Here is a 22,838-nt window from a genome sequence, read left to right on the forward strand (position 1 = left end):
TGTCTGCCTTGCTTTTGTGCCATCTGAAATACAGCACACTGAAGAATCTGGAAAACAGTCTCTGTTGTATTGAGCAGTTTTCTGATTTAATCGAGCACGTAAGTGGGCTTTGATGTGGAACAGATCCAGTGGGGTTTCTAAGTTTCCCAAGCTTCAGGCCCACCTAGTTTTCAAGACTTCTTGACCCACTCTTTGAGTTAGCTCAACCCTTCAATTATTAAACACCCCAAAGATGAGACTGACGTATTATTCATCTTTTAGGAAAAAATACAGCACAGAAGAAAAGTGAGCATTTGGGTGTCATACAGACCTCCCACTCCATGATCGTGATGAACAAGTGAATTACTTCAGTTCTCCAAGCTCCACTTTCACCAAATGTAAAAGAAGAAAACCATTCCTACTTCGAGAGTTTGTGTGGATTAAATGAGATAATGGGTACACAGATGACACATTATATTCAAAATGGTAGCTGCTTTACTATTTTTTCATCATTCACGTATTTTTTACGCACAGCTTCCTCATTGTACACTTTTGCTTCATTCACATCTTTTATTTTTAGGTAACGTTTAACTGTGCGCTTGGGAATTAAAATCTTGGTAGCCTTTGCCCCTTTGCACTTAGTGTTCACATGTGGTCACACCAGTGTTTTTGGCCCTGGACTTTTCACTGAGACTTTGGTTTACTCACAACCTGACTATCAGCATTGCTTCTGTGCCCTCGCCTTGGCCGATGAGAACCTCCTGCCTCCAGTTATTCAGCAGACACTTGGTGAGGCTAGTCTCTGTCATTTGTCAGGCGTGTGTGTATGTATGTATGTGCATGTCAGGTATGATATCTTGGTGCTGTTACTAAGTAAGGTTGGCATTCTTCTTGTGGCTGAAAGGTGTTAAGGAAAGTGAGTGGCTGCTGGTTAGGCAATTAAGAAGGCTGCTACATAAGTTAGAGCAAGGGTATCTTCCAGCAGGTTTGCATATTCTCCCCTAGAAATAACTCTTCTGCCTTCACTTCTCTTGCTTACCCCAGTCATGATTATGGAGGAACAACAAAATCTTCAGACAGTATTGGTTTGCAATACTCAACACACAGTCAAGCAATGGGTCTAGGCCCATTAATAGCACATGTTTCTGTATGTTTATGATGCAGAACTAACTACTATTACCATATTGTTGTTTTATATCTATGCAAGAGTGTTTACTTCTATGTGTATATGCACATATCTAAATAATGTATAGGCTGGGCGCGGTGGCTTATGTCTGTAATCCTAGCACTTTGGGAGGCTGAGGCAGGTGGATCACCTGAGGCCGGGAGTTCAAGACCAGCCTGACTAACATAGAGAAACCCCGTCTCTACTAAAAATACAAAATTAGCCAGGCGTGGTGGTGCATGCCTATAATCCCAGCTACTTGGGAAGCTGAGGCAGGAGAATCACTTGAACCTGGGAGGTGGAGGTTGCAGTGAGCCGAGATCGCCCCATTGCACTCCAGCCTGGGCAAGAAGAGCGAAACTCTGTCTCAAAAATAAATCAATAAAATAAAATAAAATAATGTATAAATATGTATGTACACATATTTACCTTACACTTATACTGTAAAATGTTATTAATTACATGCATGTATATATGTCTGCATATCTATGTCTGTGTGTACATGTATATTACATATATACACATGGATCACAAAGTTAAACAGTTTAAAAATTTTAAACATTTGAAATTTCATGAGTTAAACTGCAGGTGCCATAATTGCAAAATAATATTTGTATCTCAATATGAATTTAAATTGATAAACATAAGGTAAAAAATTGTCTTATCTAGAGAAGTTGTTTTTAATTTATTAAAGGAATTTAAGTATATGCTGTCAACAATCATGAATTTTCCTATAACTTTTATATATTATTTACAATAATTACATAACTAACTTAATTAGCAAATATTAGAATATCTTAGAAAATATATAAACAAAGATGAAGGGAATTAAAACACCCATAGTTTTACAAGTTAGAAATAACTTGTGTTACTATTTTTCATCTCGTTCTGTCCTTATTTTCTGTACAAATTATGATACTATGAAAGTCTCAAATTCTGCTTTCTCTTAACATCACATGAAAAATTTCTCACGTCCTTGTTCTTTAGAAGAGTTTTAACGAAATTATATTTTATGATATGCATATATATTATGATTGTTAACTAGTTTATACATAGTGCTTACTGAATCCTTTTTCTGCATCTACAAGCTGTTATTAATATTCACATAAACAGAAAGATGTTATGAAGATAAATATAAATGCATATATTGAAATATTTTACTTAGTATTGTTTATAAAGTGTTTTATGATTATCTAGCGGCCTTGAGTTTATTTTTAAACATTTCAAATCTTCAGCTGTTTTACTTTTCTTCAAATACTTCATAAATGTCTTTTTCATACCATGTTTTTTTGTTGGTTTGTTTTTGGAGACAGTCCTGCTCCGTTGCCCAGGCTGGAGGGCAGTGGTGCAATCTTGGCTCACTGCAACCTCCACTCGCCAGGCTCAAACGATTCTCATGCCTCAGCCTCCTGAATAGCTGGGATTACAGGTGTGCATCACCACACCCAGCTAATTTTTGTATTTTTATTAGAGAAGGGGTTTCCCCATGTTGCCCAGGCTGGTCTCAAACTCCTCAACCTCCCAAAGTTCTAGGATTACAGGTGTCATTCACTGTGCCTGGACAGCCATGTTTTTCTTTAACAAGGGGTTCTGACCACAACTTAACATTCTTTGGGCCAAAGCCTGTTTCTAAATATTGTTGCTGGGGTAGGTGGAAATTGGATGATGTTCTAAGGTCTGTGTAAATGAATAGGGCTGCTGGTCCCTATACTGAAAGGTCTCAGGCTGAGGTGACAATTTTAATGAGGATTAGCACTATTTCCTTATCTTTTTCCTCTGCTGTCAAGTAGGGTTTCTTCCCTCTACCAGTACTTTTAAACTGCCACCTAAATTATAATCAGTTCTGCTATCAAGCATTTTTGAAAATATAAATTTGTTCTAATGTAATTGATATATTAAGGAAGAATTTGAGGATAATTCAAATGCTGTATTTGCTTATGCATGATTTTGTCAATGAGAAAAACTAGATGAATGCAGAAAACTGCACCCAGCTGAAACCAGCTGTGTAAAAGTACATAGAACCCACACACACACTCCTCAAACATCTACCAGCTGTGTCCACTTGCCTTGTGTATTACAGCCACATTATCTGTATTTGGTGTTGCAAATTTCTGTCTGATTTCAAGTAACTTCCCTTCTACCACTTCACAATAACTCACACGCTGTAGGCATTCCAACGCCCACTCTCATAAGCAAACTTCAAGTCTTTTTCAAGGTAAGTGTTTTGTGTATTTAACTATTCAGTGTGTGTAAAACTATGCTACCATTTTTATTCGGTTTGTACCTTTTTAAAAATTTGTCCAGAGACACATTACACTGAGATATGACAAAGTTTTTGTGTGTTGTGCCCCAGCCCCATCTTTTTCCCTAAGCTTTATGGGCTTTATTATACCGTTTGGCATAGAGGGACGATTTTGGAAACACATATGTTACATAATAGTACAACTGAGTGTACAGATGATCTCTGGGAAAGACCCTGCTTATGTGCAATGGAAGAGCTATTTTCCCTTAAACTCAGAAACATTTCTAATTGTTTAGGTTCAAAATTGTTTTCTGGGTGCAGTTGTTCTAAGGTGGCTTTTGAACATACTGGGACCATGCAGGTGTCTAAATGGCTGTCTCCTTTTTAGCCTTCAGATCCTGAAGAGGTTTTTGTTCAGCATGTAGACATTTTTGTTTCCGAGGACCAACTCTCCCCATCTCCCGCCCCCACCCCTAGTCACTCTGGCCGCCCTGTCACCTATCATGTTTTATTTTTACATTTTGATATATTGAAATTATCTTATACGTTTGACAGCATTGCATATGTTACATTAAATTATATTATTTGTTCATTGTTCCTACTCAGATATTACTTCATAAAGGCAGACATGTCATCTGCCTTGTTCACAGAAGATTCTCACTGCCTAAAACAGTGTCCACCACATACTGATCAATAAATATCTCTATGCTATAAAACACGGGTCTCTTTTCATGTGTTTAACATGAAAACTTTATAACAGCCATTTCCTTGTATTTGTCCATCTGGAATTATTTTGGACTTCCCCTACTATACAAGCCTCTAACATGCATTTTCATAGTACTGTTAACTCCTTGGGGAATAGGTAAACACATTATATAGTAATCCAGAAATCAAACTTAGACCTTTGTTTTTTATGCTAGTTTCTAGCCATTTTTTTTTCTTCTTCTTAAACTGCAACTATTTCACTTAATGTCTAAGAATAGCTCCGGGAATACAGCAGCTTGAGTGGTAACAGAGATGGACAGGGATATGTTGATTCTTGGCGAACACCAACTGAACATGTAATTAGAGATGCCAGCTGGGGTAGAGGAATCGGACTGTGAAGCCACCTCAGAGATCATCGCTGAATAAAATGGACTTGCTCACAACACTAAGCTGAAAATCAAGGGCTGAGTTCCAGCAAACATTTATCTAGTGCCCCCTAATGGCAATGCCCAGTCCTAAATGCTGAAATAACGAATAAAATAAAGGTCCTTCTGTAAACGAGTGTAGAATTTGGTGAGAAAGGTGTAAGTGCCACACATAAACATACAGCCAAGTTCTAAATATGTGATGTTTAAAGAAAAATACGTGAACATACTCACAGAGAAAGGAGCACCTACTACGTATTATTTATTGTTTTGAGACAGTCTCACTCTGTTGCCCAGGCTGGAGTGCAGTGGTGCAATCCCGGCTCACTGCAACCTCTGCCTCTCGGGTTCAAGTGATTCTTTTGCCTCAGCTTCAAGAGTAACTGGGATTACAGGCATGCACCACCACACCCAGCTAATTTTTGTATTTTTAGTAGAGACAGGGTTTCACCATGTTGGCCAGTCTGGTCTCAAACTCCTAGCCTCATGTGATCTACCCGCCTCAGCCTCCCAAAGTGCTGGGATTACTTATTATTATTTTTTAGACACAAGGTCCCACTCTGCTGTCCAGGCTGGAGTACAGTGGCATGATCATAGCTCACTGCAGGCTGGAACTCCTGGGCTCAAGCAATCTCCCCCAACCCCCCGCCTTGGCCTCCCATAGCTCTGGGATTACAGGTGTGAGCTACAGTACCTGGTGCATTTGGGTTGGGGGAGATCTATTGGTTATGATATGGGCTGGCCATGAAAGGGGTGCTGTGCCAGTCACCTGCCTGTGTTCTCTCAAATCCATTTCCCACTCCCTCCCGGTTCACTTTGTATTCCAGAAAACAACATTTCCTAGGCTCCACTGCCCACTGGCTTGTGGCTGGGTTTGTGCAGTTAAAAGGATCGGCAACAGCAAAGAAGACCAGAGCAAGGGAAAAAGCAAGCTACTTCTCCCTACCCCTCTGCTTGGCCAGCATCACAGGACAGGCAGTAGTCACATCTCCTCAATGGCTCCAGCTCCTGCCAGACAAGTCCTCCATGACTTCAGCTTCAACCTGGTGGTCCTGACTCCAGGGCTCTGGTAATACCTGGATCTCTCCAGCACAGGGAAGTGAGAGGCTTCCTATTGAGGCTGATCTGAGAGTTGCCTCACCTGCTCCTATTTGGTATTTTTGTGCTTCCATTAACCCAGCAACACATTTTCTGTATTAACTCCCCTCTGTTTGACGTGTATAGGAATGCTGGCTGTTTGCCTGACACAGGTGATACATTGCTTCTGATAGGAAGGAGGTGCATGGGCTCTGGCCTGGAAAGGAATAAAGATTCAGGAATTTAGTCTGTGGGAATGGAAAGGTTAAGGGCCACCTAAAGTAATAGGAAGTTTCACACATGCTGAGATTGAGCTGAGGCAACACCACTCTGTGTCTGGGAGGCCTTCGGGAAGGCTAGGGAGGGTTTTATGCCTGTACAAATGTTTCAGCCAAATATCAGCACCAAATGATGCCCAGGGAGAAATGCCACTTACGTAGGCAAGCCACAGGGCTGAAAAGATGGATCCAGTCTACCATGTTATTTCCTGCTAACTTTAAATCAAATATTTGGGACTCTTGGGGAATGACTCACCCATAGTATTTGGAATGTCAGAGCTGGAAGGGATCTTCTTCTTCCAAATTATATGCACGAGAGCACTAAAGCTCTTATATGTTAAAATGATTTGCTCAAGGTCACACAGCTGGCATAGCCAGAGGCGAACTCCTCTTTCCTGATTCCAGGTCCACAGCTGTTTTTACTCATCTGCTGTTTTTTACCACTCCCCATGTTTCAGTTCATTCCACGCAGGTTCGGTCCTTTGGTAACCACAAGGTTATGAACAAATTTGAATGGGTTTGTTCCCCATCAATAATTTCTAATTCTGAACTAATAATAATGAACACGTACTCATTCTAAAATAACCAGTTTGGACTAATTTTTAAATCAAAGTAATTTAATAAACAGACATTGTATAGTTAATTGAAATGCAGGTAGAATTCAGGTAGTACGTATATTCTGCCTTGTTAGTAAAAAACAGCCAAAAACCTCAAGCCTGTGGTGTTTGCTATTTCTTATGCAATTAGCTTTTATGAAATCCTATACATGCAACACTTCTATATTTAGAATGAACACCAAGGGTTTAGGATTAAAAAAAAAATACCTGAGGCAAAGACTTTAGAGACATTATCTGTTTAATAAATATGATTGTAAAAGCAATAAACAAGAGCAATTATACATTACACTACATAGTATTTAACAAAAAATACATCAAAAAAGTCATTTTAAAATTAGAAGTAGTTCCAATACTATAAGAAAACTTTTTTTTTTTTTAAATTGGCTTCCTATAAAAATAAGTCGGCAAATGAGAGATTTCAATGCTCAGTTGGATTCCTGGAAAACACAGAACAGCTGCCAAGCACCCCATTACTCTCAAAGTTGCTGTTTGGAACTTCTGAAAAAAAAGCAAAGCAAACCTCTGCATTTTGGACAGTGACTCCAATTAAAAATAAGGCAAGGTAGAAAGTGTTGCTTGGGTGGTTCAGGGTAGAACATGCACAGTTTGCCTTCTGGGATTTTGGAAAACGTTGCAGTATCGGATTTTTAGCTTGCCCTGAATCTTACCTTCCACATACATCCCTCCCTACACACTCCTCTGAACTTAAGCCCACCAAACTCCTTGTGTGTTTGCACCTGCGATTAGCGAGTAGGTAGGCACTTAGGTCCCTCCCATTTGTAGGCTCTCATTACTGCCTTCTCTTTGAGATTCAGCTGGAATGGCCTAGTACAATGGTTCTCAAACTTTAGTATGTATCACAATCACTGGGAAGGCTTGTTAAAATAGATGGCTGGGCCCACTATCACTTAGCAACAGAGAACACCACTATTCATCCCCTAGAGTTCCTAATTCAGTAGGTATGGGGTACGGATCCAGAATCTGGATCTCTAACAGGCCCAAGTGATAGTGATACTGCTGATCCAGGTACCACACTTTGAGAACAACTGGCCAAGGTCATAAGAACAATGAGGTCCTCCTCTCCGAGCAGCACCTTGCCTCACTAATCTCCTACAGATGGGAGAGAACTTTGAGGAGAGGCACATGAGGATCCTGGAGATGCTGAATCTCTAGCTGGCCATCTTTGGTCACTTCCCAAAATGCCAGGCATCTCATGTCGACCTCTATTTTTAATTAGGATTTACAGCCCATTCTTCCCTATGTCTTTCCGTTCATTTATTTCTTCAACAAATAGTTTTCATACTACTACTCTAGGCAAGGCACTGTGCTAGAATAAGAGTGTTATTCCTTTTTCATACTTTTCTAATTAAAATGAATTGAACTGCAACTCTGAGGACTCCCTGTGCTGGTTTGAGTGAGCCTCTTTTGATTTTCCAGCACTTTGTCTTCCAGATTAAATTTGGGAGGCTCCAACTGAAGAGGATCAATGAGGATGTTTCCTATGAGATAGGAAGCCTGGCAGGTTGGGAATCAATTGAGTTCTACAAATAGGTGACTGCCTCAGGCCTAGCCCATTTCCCAGATTCATATGGGGTATCCTCAACCATAAACATCTCTGCCTGATAAACTTCTGACAGCAGCTTTGCTATTCTTTCTGTGCCTGAACTACATGAAGTCATGGACATCAGGATCTTTAGGACACCCTCATTATCACCAAGACCTGTGTTATACCCTGTTGGCTTAGGGACATAGCAAAGAAGGAGGCTGAGCATACTAAGAGGTTTATCAGAACTTCTTTCTCCTATAGTTTATAGTGGGCTTTGCCCAGTCCATAATACTAAACGGGCCTCTGCTGAACAGGCTTTTGTTTCCCTCTTTCTCTGAGCCTTCTTTCATGATTACCCTGGGGAAAAATGGGGTTTCTTCTTGCTTTGTGCCAATCTTTTTTGCCAATCAGTAACTTTTCTCCTTTATACAGACTTAAATCTTTCCTTTAATGATACTATGACACTCAGAGGTCAGAGAGCACACATGAAATCACTGGGATCATCCTAAATAATCAAACTCTCACCCTAATGTAAGACAAGACCCCCATTTATTCTCTCAGACTGTTTGACACTCTTAAACACAAAGTCCATTAACCTGTATCTCCTTCCAGTTAAAATCAGTTTTATTTCACAAACATTTCTATTCTATTGTGAGAGTGGAAATACCAGGTAACAGCAACCATCACAGGAGGAAATTGCCCTGCAAAATTGTCACACATTCAAAACATTTCTCACAAGAATCTTCTGGAATCAGATCGCACGAGATTTTCGTTAAGGTGTGAGAACACCACAATTCATCTCTATGCTTCCTTTTCCAAAGTACATGGCCAGGTTTGAATTGCTTTGCATACATCAACTCTTTCACATACAGTATATGTTTCCAGGTGGGAAAAGGCAGGGATATTTGAAAAAGGCAAGTTCTAGAGGAAAAGACAAAGATACATGAAACTGAACCCTGCTGTGCAGGACGCAGCAGGGTCCATGGGCACAGAAGCTGGCATGCTTGGGAATGTACAAAACTGACAAAGGGCTCAGAAACTTGCGAGTAGTGGAGGCAGGGGCAGCACAGGCCAGGCCAGTATTTAGGAAACGTCAGGGTTAATGTCCAGAATCTAGCAATATGTTTGGGAAGAAAAATTGAGAACAGTTGAAGGACAACTTACTTGGGGTTTGGAGGGAAGAGATTCAAAGATATCAACAGATCATGGTCACACATGGATGACAAACAAACGTGAAGACAGGACAATGGGTAACTAATGGGATTCCATTTCCTACTGCAGTTGGGGCAGGAGTAGGGAAAGCTGCAAGGGGAAGCAATCATGGTGGAAAGAGGTGAACAGGAAACCAAGGTCCGTTTCTGACATGCGCTGCCTCCCTGCCTCCCTTCCTTCCTTATTCTACCGGCACAAAGGGATCTTCAACTCGCATCTTTGTTCCTGTGGCCACAGAGAGTGCAGAAAGCAGCCTTGTGGCCACTGCTGACCAACAGAGCTACCAAAGCTAACTTAGAAGGGAAATGACAGTATGGAAAGTGGAACAGAGAAACAGCTCAGGGTTTCAAACTCCTGTGCATGTCTTTGTGTCTTATGAAAGGAGCTGGGGTAGCTAATCCACCCATCAGCCTTTAATGCTAAAATAGCTGATAAATCTAGAGCCAAGAATATTTCCAAAAATACATGCAGATTTCCTTGGCCTATATATGTTATGAATTTTCTACAAACACGACCGATCAGAAAAAAGAGAGAGAAGAAGAAAGAGGGAGAGGGGAGTGTTTTCCATTAAAATAGAGCACCTGTACACTGCCCCTCCAGACATGTTCTCAGAGTATCGTCCACATGCACAGGCTTAAAGCTAAAAACCCTTGTTGTCTGTGTCTGAAGAATTAAAAAGTCCCGATGCAGTGAGTGTTTGTTTGTTTGTTTGGATTTTGATTGTTTATATTTTATGTTTTGTTTTGTTTTTGTTTTGTTTTTTACTGGCGTCCTCCATTCAAACATTTACATAGGTAGGGATTTCTTTTGTGCTTTGATTCTCAGCAACTATGGAAATACTTCCTGGCAAAATAGGAAACAGAACAACAAAGGAAAGAAAAAAAACACAAAGTTAGTGGTCACGAAGGATGATGTACTTGACAAGAGCGAAATTCTTTCCTGATCAGCAGGTCGCCTGTAGCCTTTGGGGGTTTTCCTTAAATTGCATACTGTGCCCCAGCAGATCCCCGCTTTGGCGTTGAAGGCGGAGTGGCGTGTCTTGCTCTTTGCAATCGGAGAGATGAGTCACCAGGTTGAGTAGAAGGGGAGGGAGGGGAGGGTAAAGCTACTCTCCTAAGAGAAAACGTGTAACACTTACTCATTTAATGACACTGGAAAGGGAAAGGTGTCACAGACTTTGCAATGTGCTGCGATATCTTCCTGGAGAAGGAGGAATTACTACTTTAATAAAGCAAATAGAGGCTGTGCTTCATACCCTACGGAAATGCGACTGAGAACCAAATGATCCCAAAAAATGTACTTAGAAGCTTTAGGAATGAGTAGACAGGGTGAATGCCTCTCTGGATTTGAAGACAGAAAAGACTTTTTTCTTTTTAGCCCCAAGCAATTACACATTTATTACCTTGCCTCTCCAAATAAAAGAAAGTGCACTGTGAAAATTGGACACCAGATGTGACTGCAGTTGTTATCATTATCTATGATAGGAGCCAGTTACTGCATTTACATTTCCCCTTAACACAGCCACAGACCTTTCCCATATTCATTTAAAGAGGGTTATGTTTCCATTTACATACTCATTGTTTTCCAAGTAAGATTAAAAATTGTATGTAAAGGCTTTCTAGGTGGTTTGGCATTATCACATTAGAGTGGAGCATGAATGGTTATATAATAATTTATTCACTGTTGTCAGCAATGCAGGATCTAGATGTAAACATAAAAGGCTTCAACTCCTAATGCCAACAGACAGGAGGAACCAAACAGAGAAATGGATCAGCAATAGTGGCTTCATAGGTTTGTCTAGCTTCCTGGAAAATTTCTGCTGCAATAAATAGCAGAATTTAGCAAGTGAACGTTAGATTCTCTATACCTCGTTGTTGGATTCCCGTGCCTACTTCACAGGCAGAGAGAGCGCCATTGAAATATGAGAAAGTCCATTTTACAACTTCTGGTAAGGGACAGTCAAAAAAGAGGAAGAAATTTGCTAATCTGCTCTGTAATAGTCTCACCCACCAGTGGTCTCTCTCAGGATGCTCCACTGCCTGGATGTCTGCAAACATTATGCCTCTTTTCCTCAATCTTAGGTTCCAGATCTCCTGAGGGAAAATTCCTAGACTACCAATAGATGTAAAAAAAAAAAATTCCCTGGATGATCAGGCTGGCCACTCTCATTATGTCACTCCTCTACTGGTGTTCCAGAGCAGTTTGCCCTCCTTAGAGCTGTATCCAGTTGAGGCTACCATGTTTCATTCTAGTCAATACATACCGTGTCCTGCAAACCCTGCCCAGCCCTCTGGTTCACCAGCCTTAGCCTCTGAGGCCTCTCCTTCTTATATACTATTAAAGCAAATGCTTTGCTCTTTGCCCATAAACATATAACATTTTAACATTTTAAGCCCAATATTTTAGGGAGGGTTTTGCAAAAGGAGGAATAAACTAATGAGAGAAAAAAAACTAGATAGAAGCAAGAGGTTTGTTTGTTTTTCCCCCATCCCAATGAGAGGGAGCAGGGAAAAAGCCATCTTAGCTGTTTCTCTCAGGGGTGTTAGAGCAAAAGAAAGTGGTTATGTCAAGCCAGAAAGGGGTTAGAGAGAGAGTCAGCCATTGCCTACTCAGCTGAACAGCTGATGGCTACTGGGAATCATTTACCTATGAGCTGGGATTCCACCTTCTCATCTATAAGCTGGCCAGGCCTCCTTAGTTCAGTCTGAGGGACATTGGGCCTGCTTTCAGAGTGACTGACTGGACTGATCATCTCTTGTTCTTTCTCATTCTGCATCTGGGCATAAACATTAATCCCCGGGATCTTCCTAAAATATTAATAGAAACCATCACTGCTATGCACATCACTGTAACACATGCTTCTGAACCTGTCAGGGAGAAGGAAGAGGTCAGGGGTGGGGGGAGGTGGATGGAGGGACACGCACCTTTTAAACTTGTAGATGACGAACACTGCCAGCCCCACAAACACCACTGAGAGCAGCATCAGCATGGCAGATCCACTGTGGGTAGGAGTGAGGTCCACCAGGGGGGCTTGAGGGGGAAACAGAGCAGAGAAAAATGAGCAGATACCTGGGCAGGTGAGACTCTATGAGAGGCTCAAATGTTTCACACACAAGCATGGTAAGTCCCAGAAAACCGTGTGGGGTATACACACAAGATGCATGTCACATGGCTGACATGGGATGCATCTGAGTCCACCCCTACTCCCACCCCAAATGTTCCTGCTCTGCGGCAGAGCAATGAAAAGCACAGACCCCAGGGCCAGGCTGTCTGGATTCAAGTCCTACTCTAACTAGCTATGTGGTCTTGGGCAAGTTGCTTCACCTTAATGTACCTTATGTGGTAAAATCAAAATAATGGTATATACTTCATTGGGTTCTTATGAGGATTAAGTGAGCTAATGTATGTTACGCATTGAGAAAAGTGCCAGGCACATAGTAAGTCACGTAACTATTAGATTTCATTTCTACTGCTGCTAGTATTATTATTATTAATCAATATTTATAATATAATAATTATATTTTATTATACTCTGAGTGTAAGCTTTTTCCACAAAGCAAAACAGATTGCCAATAAAACCACCAGAAGGAATATATTTGTGAATTCAACTACCCCGTCACCCCTACTCCAGTAGTTGTCATGTGAGAAAAATAATTGGAAAGTTGTCATACGTGAGAGAAAGGACAGCAAAGTGATGGAACATGCTTGTATTTTTGTACACAGGAAACTGATGGCCAAGTGAATATTTCACAAGGGCAGCCGCTGAGATGCTGAAGGAGGGATATGCCACCTGGCTGTCTCCACAATTTCCCAAAAGCTCTGACAGCCCTCACCAAAATGCTCCAGCCTCTCAAACACAGTGAGTTTTTCTCTCAGACAAAACAGAAGCCTCTGCCTCCATCAAAGAGTCTCCCTCCCTGAGTTTCCCCTTAAGGTGCAGTCTGGAAAACACTTCTCTCCACCTCTACACCTTCCCCCATCTCACAGTCAAACCTGTTGTACCTGTAGACTTTGCAATTAATCTCTACCCTCTTAAAAGCTGACATTTTGCAAATGTAGTGCAGCTCACGCATAAACGACAAGCCACATGTACTCCAGGGAAGCCTTGGTGCTGACCTTTACCTTCCATCAACTTAAGCAAAGCCTGATACCCAGAAATACAGGTGACCTTTAATCACCATTTTCTGTGGTTTTCTCTGGTGTGAGCTGAGAGGGCAACCTTCTAGTCACCCAGGTAAAAAAGTTCAAGAATAAATGACTATAATACTGATGGTCTCAGACAAGACTTTCAGTTGCTTCTGCTCTGTCTGGTTTTTTCAGGATTACATCTTGGCCACTCTGTATTGATACTGGAAAGCATATTCCATCTAACCACGTAGTTTTGGTGAAAAATGAAAGCCACCCCTTCCTTCTCAGAAAATAGTAATTTCAGGAGAGTTGGCTTTCAGGAGGCCACACACACACACACACACACACACACACTGAATATAAGGAACGCCCCCACTATTTTCTCTCCCCTGTAAGTCAAACATCACCTCAGTTTTGAAATGGGAATATGTGAAATGGGAATATGTGAGTTTGTGTGTAAAAGATGGGTGGGGTCCCACTGCTGTGGAACACCCAAGGCAAATTTTCTTTTGGTTCAAAATTAGAAAACAAAGCTCTCCGTGCCATTAGCAGAGAGGTCCAGAAATTCTTCAGAACTCACCCTGCAACTGGTAGGATGTCATCAGGGGAAGAGAACACCTTCCATTTGTCATAGACATTATCACAATTGATTTTCACAAATGGAAGGCAGCGACTATGATCCCCATTAAACAGCTAACAATGAAGTTCTCATTGGTTAGTGTTGTTTTAAAAGGACTTAGTACTTACTAGTAAATGGAAGAACCAAGACTTGAACCCGAATCATCATACACATACACACACACAAACACACATACACACTTTCTATATACTCAATCCTGGGCTAATTTCAGTAAAAGACATATTTCTGAGGATAGGGATTAGGACTAAGACTATAGCACAAGAAGCAAATTAACAAGTGGCACAAGTTAAAATACTAAGTTTTAAAAGGAGCAGTAGGAATAATAAATCATGTACTCTTAAGTTTGGAAGACAGGTATATGTATACATATATGCATACGTGTGTATATATGTATGGATATGTATGTGTGCATGCAAACACACATACACAGAATACAGAAATGAAGCCTCATGTACCTACCACTCAGCTTCAACAACCATCAACCGACAGCCAATCTTATTTTATCCAACCCCACAACCTCCAACCACCGGATAATTTTGAAATAAATCTTGGAAAACCTATAATTTAACCATCTATAACTCTAAAAGATAAGATCTCTCTCTCTCTCTCATCGTTATCACAATATGATCATCCATCAAGGAAATTATATTAGGAAGATGTTTTCAAGGCAAACTTCTAATGCAAACCCTTAATTTGTCAGGGAACGATGGAGTCTCGGAAGGGGCCACAGATGATTGGGATGGTTAGAGGTTGAAATAAAGTTAAACTTTTCACTCCTAACTAAATGCTCTTTCAGCATAACCAGAATACCTGTGATATGAAGCAACTAAGAATACTGAGCTTGCTTGAAAATGTTGGCATTTGAAATAAATGGAAAACTAAGAGAGAAAATTACTTTGTCCAAGCTGTCAGCAACACAGAAAGCAAAGTCGCATATGCATGCATGCACACACACAAACACATACACATACACACACACACACGCACACACGAACTTTTTCCCTTCTCTTTCCTTCCTCCTATCTCTCCCCATCCCCAGGTTGTCTTTCAATTCTAAATCATTTACACTAAATCATCATCCTTCAACAAGCAGCATTAACACTGTGAAGTAATTAGCATATTATTCTGGGCAAATGAACTTCTGTATCCCAGTTCTAAAATGTGTGTTATCCATTCACCCTCCCCATCTCTGCATCAGTCAGTCACTTCTCAGAGGCAGGAAGCAGGAAGCAGGAAGCAGGAAGCAGCCAGCAGCAGTGGCCAGAGACTGACTACCACTGCCCTCTGTGTTCCGTGGGTGGCGTCTGCTTGCTGATCGGTGCCTGAGTATAAACGGACCTATTATTGCTCCATAGAACAGCAGCTGCATTTCTTAGTTTGCCCAGCACTTAGGTGCATTTGTGTGTGTTTTGCTGAGGAATGGAAACTTGTGATAAATGGGCTTTAGCTTGTTGTGTGGAATTACCATACATTAATCCCTTTCCAGTTGCAGCTTAAACAAGGTAGACGTGTAGGGGAAAGTGCTGAGCAGCTTTTTGCCATTATTCCTGCACAAAATAAAACATGGATACGAGCAGTACTCCAAGTGACTCAACATTTTTAAGCCTGCATACTTGCACATATCATTTCTAAAGTCCTTTGAGGAATGTGGAAATGCATTGAATTTTTATATTTTATTCATGAGGACCTGGGATGATAATAATGGGAACACTTACAATAATAACAACAATTTTCTTGTGAAAAGTGATTGCCACGTAGTAAGTGCTAAATAAATGATTATAGTTGTATGTATGAGAACAAATTCAAAATTCCACATTTGGGGTTAAGTAATGATGTGAGCCTTTTCAGAATCAAACCTGGCTCTGTCACTTACAGACTAAGTGACTTAAATTAAATCTCAGTTTCCTCATCTGCAAAATGGAGATGAAACTAGTGTTTAGTTTAGAAATTTGTGAGATTAAAATGAGATGGAATTTATAAAGTACTGTCATAGTATTTGGGACCGACTACATGCCCAATATTTCTAACATTGTCATATTATTGCTATCATATTTCTGAAAGTGTATTCTTCTACAGAAAAAAAATCCTGAAAAATTATGACAGTTCCCTGGTGAGATAATTTGGGGCGATGATACACACAGCATTCCTCATATGGAGATTCACAATGTACATCAGTATATTAAAGGGTCACAGCAGCCCTTGCAGAAAAGAACACATTTAACTTTACCATAGTCTTTCATAAACTCATTTGACCACAGACCCTTTGCAGAACTAGGTTCCACATAACACTCTAGGAAATGCCTCTCTCCAGGCACTGCTTTCCCTGTTGCTGCAGTTTTTTCATTTTGTTTTGTTTTGTTTTTAGATGAAGTCTTGCTTTGTCACCCAGACTGGAGTACAGTGACACTATCTCGATTCACTGCAACCTTCTCCTGTGTTCAGTCAATTCTCCTGCCTCAGCCTCTCGAGTAGCTGAGATTACAGGCACCTGCCACCACGCATGGCTAATTTTTTTTTTTTGTACTTTTAGTAGAGATGGGTTTTCACCATGTTGGCCAGGCTGGTCTCGAACCCTAACCTTGAGCGATCCACCCACCTTGGCCTCCCAAAGTGCTGGGATTACAGGTGTGAGCCATCGCACCCAGCCCCCCTTGCTGCAGTTTTGCCCTTTGCTCGGTTTATTTCCAAGTTTTAAGGTCAATAACATGGTAGCATCACCCAGTGAAGCCATGCAGAACAATCTTATTGTTGTCCAGTGTTCACTTTCATTCTATCAAAAGGACATTCCTGGAGAACTGCTACTTGCACTATGACCCCGAAACTTTCAACTCTAATTCTAATCCAAGAGTTAGTGTTGTCAGGATGCTGTAGAAGTAATTTACCATACCTTGATTTTCTTTTTTCCTCTCCTGACCCCAAAGTAGACTCAATTCAGGCTTGAGTTACATGCCTTGAATATCACAAAATCCATGTGGTCTGAAATATTTTTTCAGAAATTACAGTGATACGGGAATAGCACAGAGAAAGTTTATCCAGAATGCAGAATGGGCAGAAAGGCTTCCATTTACAGAACACTCTCAGTTGTCCAATGGGCCTTCCCTCCATTTAGAAACAAATCCAATCATCAGAGTCTTAAAGTTTTGCTATGTTATTGGGAAAAAGCCACAAGACTGCAGACCAGACTAGGTGGGAATTTCCAGGGAAGTCTCTTGTTAAAGTAGCCAATTGGGAGGCCATTAGACTGAGGCAGCTCTGGCGTCCTGGGTTCTTATGTAAGCAAACCAAAACCCAAGTAAAGAGTAAACAGTCATATTCTAGGAAAATGAAACTTAAGCTTAATCAATTAGAAACCACTAACTAATATCTAATGAGAGACTTTCTACTAGAATGATCCAAAGAAGGCTATTCCTCTATTTTAACCAATCAAGTATTTTCTTTGCCTAGCTTTCACCTTCACCCCATAAAAGCCTCATGCCTTTTCGGGAGCCCTAAATCAACTGTGGTCTGGTGCTAACTGATTAATGAATCATTGTTTGCCCAAATAAACTCTAACATTTTAATGTGTCTCAGTTTGTCCTTTAGTAGCTCTAATGACAAGTGAAGCATTGTTTCTGAATTTAAACTGAGGGTGAATCTTCAGTAATATCCAGTGACAGGGAGTTGAGGTCACTTAGCCAAGTAATGACAAACATCAGTAACTCCAAGACCAAGCATCATCATAATAGACAAGAAGAGAAGAATGACTTATGGTTTTCTAAGGTTGGAAGGTGATGATTCCTGGCTATTATGTGAAATATTCCTCAAAGTGTAGTTTACGGACTACTTGAATCAGAATTACTTGGAGCACTTGTGAAAATACTGTTAGCTAGGCTTCACTTGAAAAAAATATGTATAGTCCAAAAAAAATTAGCCAGGCATGGTGGCAGATGCCTGTAGTCCCAGCTACTCGGGAGGTTGAGGCAGGAGAATGGCATGAACCTGGGAGGCAGAACTTGCAGTGAGCCGAGATCGTGCCACTGTACTCCAGCCTGGGCGACAGAGCAAAACTCTGCCTCAACTCTGCCTCAAAAAAAAAAAAAACAAAACAAAACAGTGGATAGTCTTTGAGAGTAGGTCTCCAAAATCCATATATGTGACAAGGTACACAGGTAATTATTATGTATAACAGTTTGAGAATACTGCATAGCAGGCCCCAGCTATTCTCACTCATAAAACTTCCAGTCCTGTCTTTAGGGCATGCCTGAGTTTTATATTCTCTGGATCACTAAAACAAAGCAAAAATATCCCCCTACAGACACAAATGTGCCCCTTTGCTGTTGATAGTAGCTCAATCTGGTGATGGCTCCAGAAGGGTTTTTTAAACTACCTAAAAGCATCTCAAGTCTCCCCTAAGTGAGCAGTCAGCCTCCTGTAGATATGGATTACATTGCTGGCTCAATCCTCTACCCTTCTCTGTGTCTAAACTTTGTGCAATGAGTTTGAAGCTTGTCTCACCTAAAAGGCAAGAGGTAAAATCTGTTTCCTCATGCCTTGAATCTGAGCTATCGTTATAATCTGCATCTGGCAATGGAACGCAATGGAAGCAATGGTGTGCTAATTGGGAATTTCACGGTCTTGCATACCTCTGCTTTTTCTCTTGAAATCCTACCACTGCCATGTGAGCAAGACCAGAACAGTCAAAGGATGAAAGGCCATGTAGAGGCCGGGTTAATTATTCCAACCAAAGCATGCCAGAGCAGCCTGCAGGCAGCTGACCCATAACATGTGAGACAGACCAGCCAAGATCAGCAGAGCTCCCTAACCAACAACCCATAGCTGATTGCAGACAGACTAGTGAACGTAGATAAGACTAGACCCATAAGCAATAATAAATGCTTACTATTGAGCCACTGAACTTCTAGGTGGTTTGTTACATAGCAATAGCTTATTTACTTTCCTCAAAAGTCTCTTTCAACTGGTTAAACATTCTATTACCAATTATTACCTTTGAGCTCCACATTAGCCAATTTTTGGTATAGTCTTCTATCCCCACTCTCAGGGTGGCAGGGTAAACGTTAAGAAGACCATACATATCATTTTCAAAGATAACACACTTTAAGAATGAAAGGGGGTGCTACTAAAGCTTACGCTGATATAGCATAGATAACCCAGGACAGTCCTGATCACTCTAGGTATAAGAAACTTGGTGTCTAAAGGGTAGCTTGCCCTATGTTCTGGCATCTTGTCTGTATTTTATATGTGTTATCCTTCCCCTTTCCTTTCCTTTTTTTTTTTCTTTTTGTTAATTTCTCTTGACTATGTGCCTTGCCTTCCCCTGGGAAATTGCATTTCTGATGCATGTTTGTGCCCCTGTTTCTGTTCATCTGACTGTTCCTTGCTGACCATTCTCTGACCAAGAGTTTCCAGACATATCCTCTAGCCTGGCTAACTCAGTCTAGTTACCCTGTAATCATTTCAGCCCCTTTTATGGTCCCCCGTAATCTCATAAAAAAAGAAGTGGTGAGGAAAGAATTTATTAGAAGCTAGGCCAGGCATGGTGGCTCATGTCTGCAATCTCAATGCTTTGGGAGGCTGAAGTGGGTGAATCTCCTGAGGCCAAGAGTTTGAGATCAGCCTGGGCAACATAGCAACACCCTGTCTCTACAGAAAATAAAAATATTAATTGGAAGTGGTGGTGCATGCCTGTAGTCCTAGCTACTCGAGAGGCTGAGGCAGACAGATCGCTTGAGCCCAGGAGTTCAAGGCTGTAGTGAGCTATGATGTGCCACTGCCCTCCAGACTGGATAACAGAACTAGATCCTATGTCTAAACGAAGCCAACGAGCAACCTCATTGCTGCACGCTGGTAGGTAGATGAAAATATCACATTTAATCATATTGCGGGGAGGGATAATATTTAGATATATATCTACATGATAAATCCATTATTGTTTATAACACCATAATGATTAAATAACTATGAAAAGCCGCTGGGTCTATGTATCTGTGCAACTACCTAATTACTTGAAGATAAAAAATATATTTATTTCGGGGAAAAATAAAAGGAAGAAAAATTAAAGGAAGAAAACGTATCGGTACCACGGCTTTACTTAAAAAAGACTTGTAAATGATTACTATGTAGATAATACGGTGACCGGAAACTAAAGAGACAGATAAACTTACTGGCTGTGGAAGAATTTCACCAGTACTAATTTCATCCCTAAATGGAAAATGTTATTGCAACAATTTACTTCACTTTACAGTTCAGAGTTCCACAACTCCTATTTGGCATCTGCATCCATAATGTTGTCGCTGAGATTATATTGTAGTTTCTAAAATTTCTTGACGAACGGTAATTCTCCCTTCAAGTGGAAAGTCTTTTTCTCAATGTGAAACTGTAGTGCAGAATTCATGATGTATCACGACCTAGGTTGAAATTTGAAGTTTCTTATTCCCTCCCAAATTTACTCATAACACATCCAGTGGTAGCAACTGAAGCCTGGAAATATTAATTCTCTAATATCTCTGTGATAACATCTTTTTATTACACCTGCAAAAGAAATTAAACCAGTCAGCAGTAGCCATAGAGGCCAAGATAACACAAGATAACAGTTTTATTAAAAAACCCACACATACCCTTGACAAAGGACAGTTTTCCTGAACTGAGCAGTTTAAATAAGGCAACTGACAGACAGGAGGGGGTGGAAGCAATGTTCCTGTGTATTTTTTTTTTTTTTTTGGTCATGTTTTTTATTTAACCTGAGGTTTGAGGCTCTTCCTTTGATAAATATTAACCCTTTACCATTTTTATAATGTGCGTTTATCCAGAACTCCAGATGAAGAGCGACCAAACTGGAAAGCCCAGTGTAGGGCAACCTCTGAATTCTGAAATATGTACAGAAATATAGTGAAATGTAGCTGTATCATTTTATGCTCACACTGGCACATGAACAGCATCTAGATAATATTATTTGTTTAACTCTCATAAAACTCACGGCTGTTCAATTACATCTGCCACTAAGATTCCAGTTCACACTTTAATCATGTTTCAACTGCTTCATGGCCACAGCTCTTGGCTGGCCTTTGCCATTCATCTAGATTATGGGTTTAATATGCCCCAGATTCAGGGGCATGTTTCATTTTCTCCCCCTTACTCATTGTCATTTGCCCATTCTGCCAATTAGGTTAGCTCCAAATATTCCAAGAAATTAGATTTTAATGTTTATTACTGATTTCCTCCTGTACTTAATATCACAGGCTCTTCTTATTTAATTCATGCTTCTGTTTTAGTGGATGCCTTGAGTTGTAAATCAGATTTATTACTGGAGATAGTCGTTCACCTTTCCTTGTTATGCAGATGGATTTCTGTCTGTGAAAGGCTGTTGAACAGTGGTTGTGGAGACTAGTGAAGAGGCCACCATCATAAGCATCATTAGCGGAAACTTGCTAAAAATGAAGATTCCTGGGGCTGGGCGCGGCGGCTTATGGCTGTAATCCCAGCACTTTGGGAGGCCAAGGTGGGCAGATCACGAGGTCAGGGGATCGAGACCATCCTGGCTAACACGGTGAAACCCCATCTCTACTAAAAATACAAAAAATTAGACGGGCGTGGTGGCGGGTGCCTGTGGTTCCAGCTACTCGGGAGGCTGAGGCAGGAGAATGGCATGAACCAAGGAGGAGGAGCTTGCAGTGAGCCGAGATCGCGCCTGGGCGACAGAGCAAGACTCCATCTCAAAAAAAAAAAAAAAAAAAAAGAAGATTCCTATTCCTGGCTCCTTGGGATTCTTCACTGTGTGTGGTGAGGCTTAGAAAATCTCTATTTTTATAAAACTTCCTAAGTTAATTGCAATGTAAAGTCACGTTTGAGAACAGCTGCTATTTATAGCAGATATCTCCCACCCTGAGTTGGAAAGAGTTTTCTAAGTATGGGGCAGGGTTTCATGTATCTCATATGCTTTGAGGGAACTAGTCAGCTCCAGCTCTTTTAGTTCTTTGAGCAGAAGTCCCACCATCCAAATTGCAGTTCATTTGCCCGGTACCTAACTTACAAAGGGCAAATAATCCCTAAAGGGTTGTTATTTGCTATTTAGGAGGTATGCATCTAGTTAGGCTTTTGCCTTCTCAAATAAAAGGTCAGTGTTGTCCCTTGCTTGCCCTCTTTTTACTTTCTATTCTCATGGAAACCTTACCTATTCTGTCTTAGAAGAGTCAACAGGTTTTCAGGTCATTTCCCACTCCCTCCTTCTCCCCACCAAATATAAGGACTAAATTTACTCATGACCAAGGGTTCTCATGAGAACAAAGATACAGGGTTTGATAGAGCTTGAAAGATTTAAACTGGCAATTAAGGCTTTAACTTATCACCTGTCAGCAGATTCCCCTCACCTGATTATCTGCTATGAGATGGTAAATTGAAGCTCATAGTTGAATGTATATTCTGGTCCTGGTCTTCTCACCTGAGTTTCCACTCCCTGTTTCCAGCTTCCTGATGGGGTTTTTCACTTATATGTTTGATGACATCCAACCCAACATAAACCACCAAATTTATCATCTTTGACAACCAAAAAAAAAAAAAAAAAAAAACACAAGCTCCACCTCCTAGGTCTCTATCTCAACTAAATAAATTACCATATCTTGCCACTTGAGTTGTAAACTTGTGTGTAAATACTTTGTTAAAAATAGAAATGATAATGGAGTTTTGCCCAAACCTATTATTAAAGAAAAAAAAAAAACACCAAAATCCTTCTAGCAGCCTTTTTTTTTTCATTTTCCAAATTCATTATACCTTATCATCTCAAATTTGCATTAATAAAATTTCTTCATTAGCGCACAATGGATGATGGACA

At 40.6% G+C, this 22,838-nt stretch overlaps 1 protein-coding gene across 5 annotated transcripts in view; it reads right to left on the reverse strand.

Moving 5' to 3' along the window:
• Positions 1–3,924: 3,924 nt before the first annotated feature.
• Positions 3,925–22,838, reverse strand: part of SORCS1 (sortilin related VPS10 domain containing receptor 1) — a 594,724-nt gene continuing 575,810 nt past the window's right edge. The window contains exons 25-27 of one of the 5 annotated variants that reach the window (XM_002821140.5): positions 12,171–12,276; positions 11,893–12,053; positions 3,925–10,089 (exon numbers count right to left, since the gene is read on the reverse strand). In XM_002821140.5, the coding sequence (XP_002821186.6) occupies positions 10,025–10,089; positions 11,893–12,053; positions 12,171–12,276 (332 nt within the window). In that variant the 3' untranslated portion in view covers positions 3,925–10,024. Of the gene's footprint in view, positions 10,360–10,384; positions 10,447–11,892; positions 12,054–12,170; positions 12,277–22,838 lie in introns of those variants that run through there. The other 4 variants (XM_003777633.4, XM_054522835.2, XM_009245780.4 and 1 more) reach the window with 4 other exon arrangements.

The sequence above is a fragment of the Pongo abelii genome, chromosome 8 (assembly GCF_028885655.2).
Source record: "Pongo abelii isolate AG06213 chromosome 8, NHGRI_mPonAbe1-v2.0_pri, whole genome shotgun sequence".
In the NCBI taxonomy this organism is placed as follows: Eukaryota; Metazoa; Chordata; class Mammalia; order Primates; family Hominidae; genus Pongo; species Pongo abelii.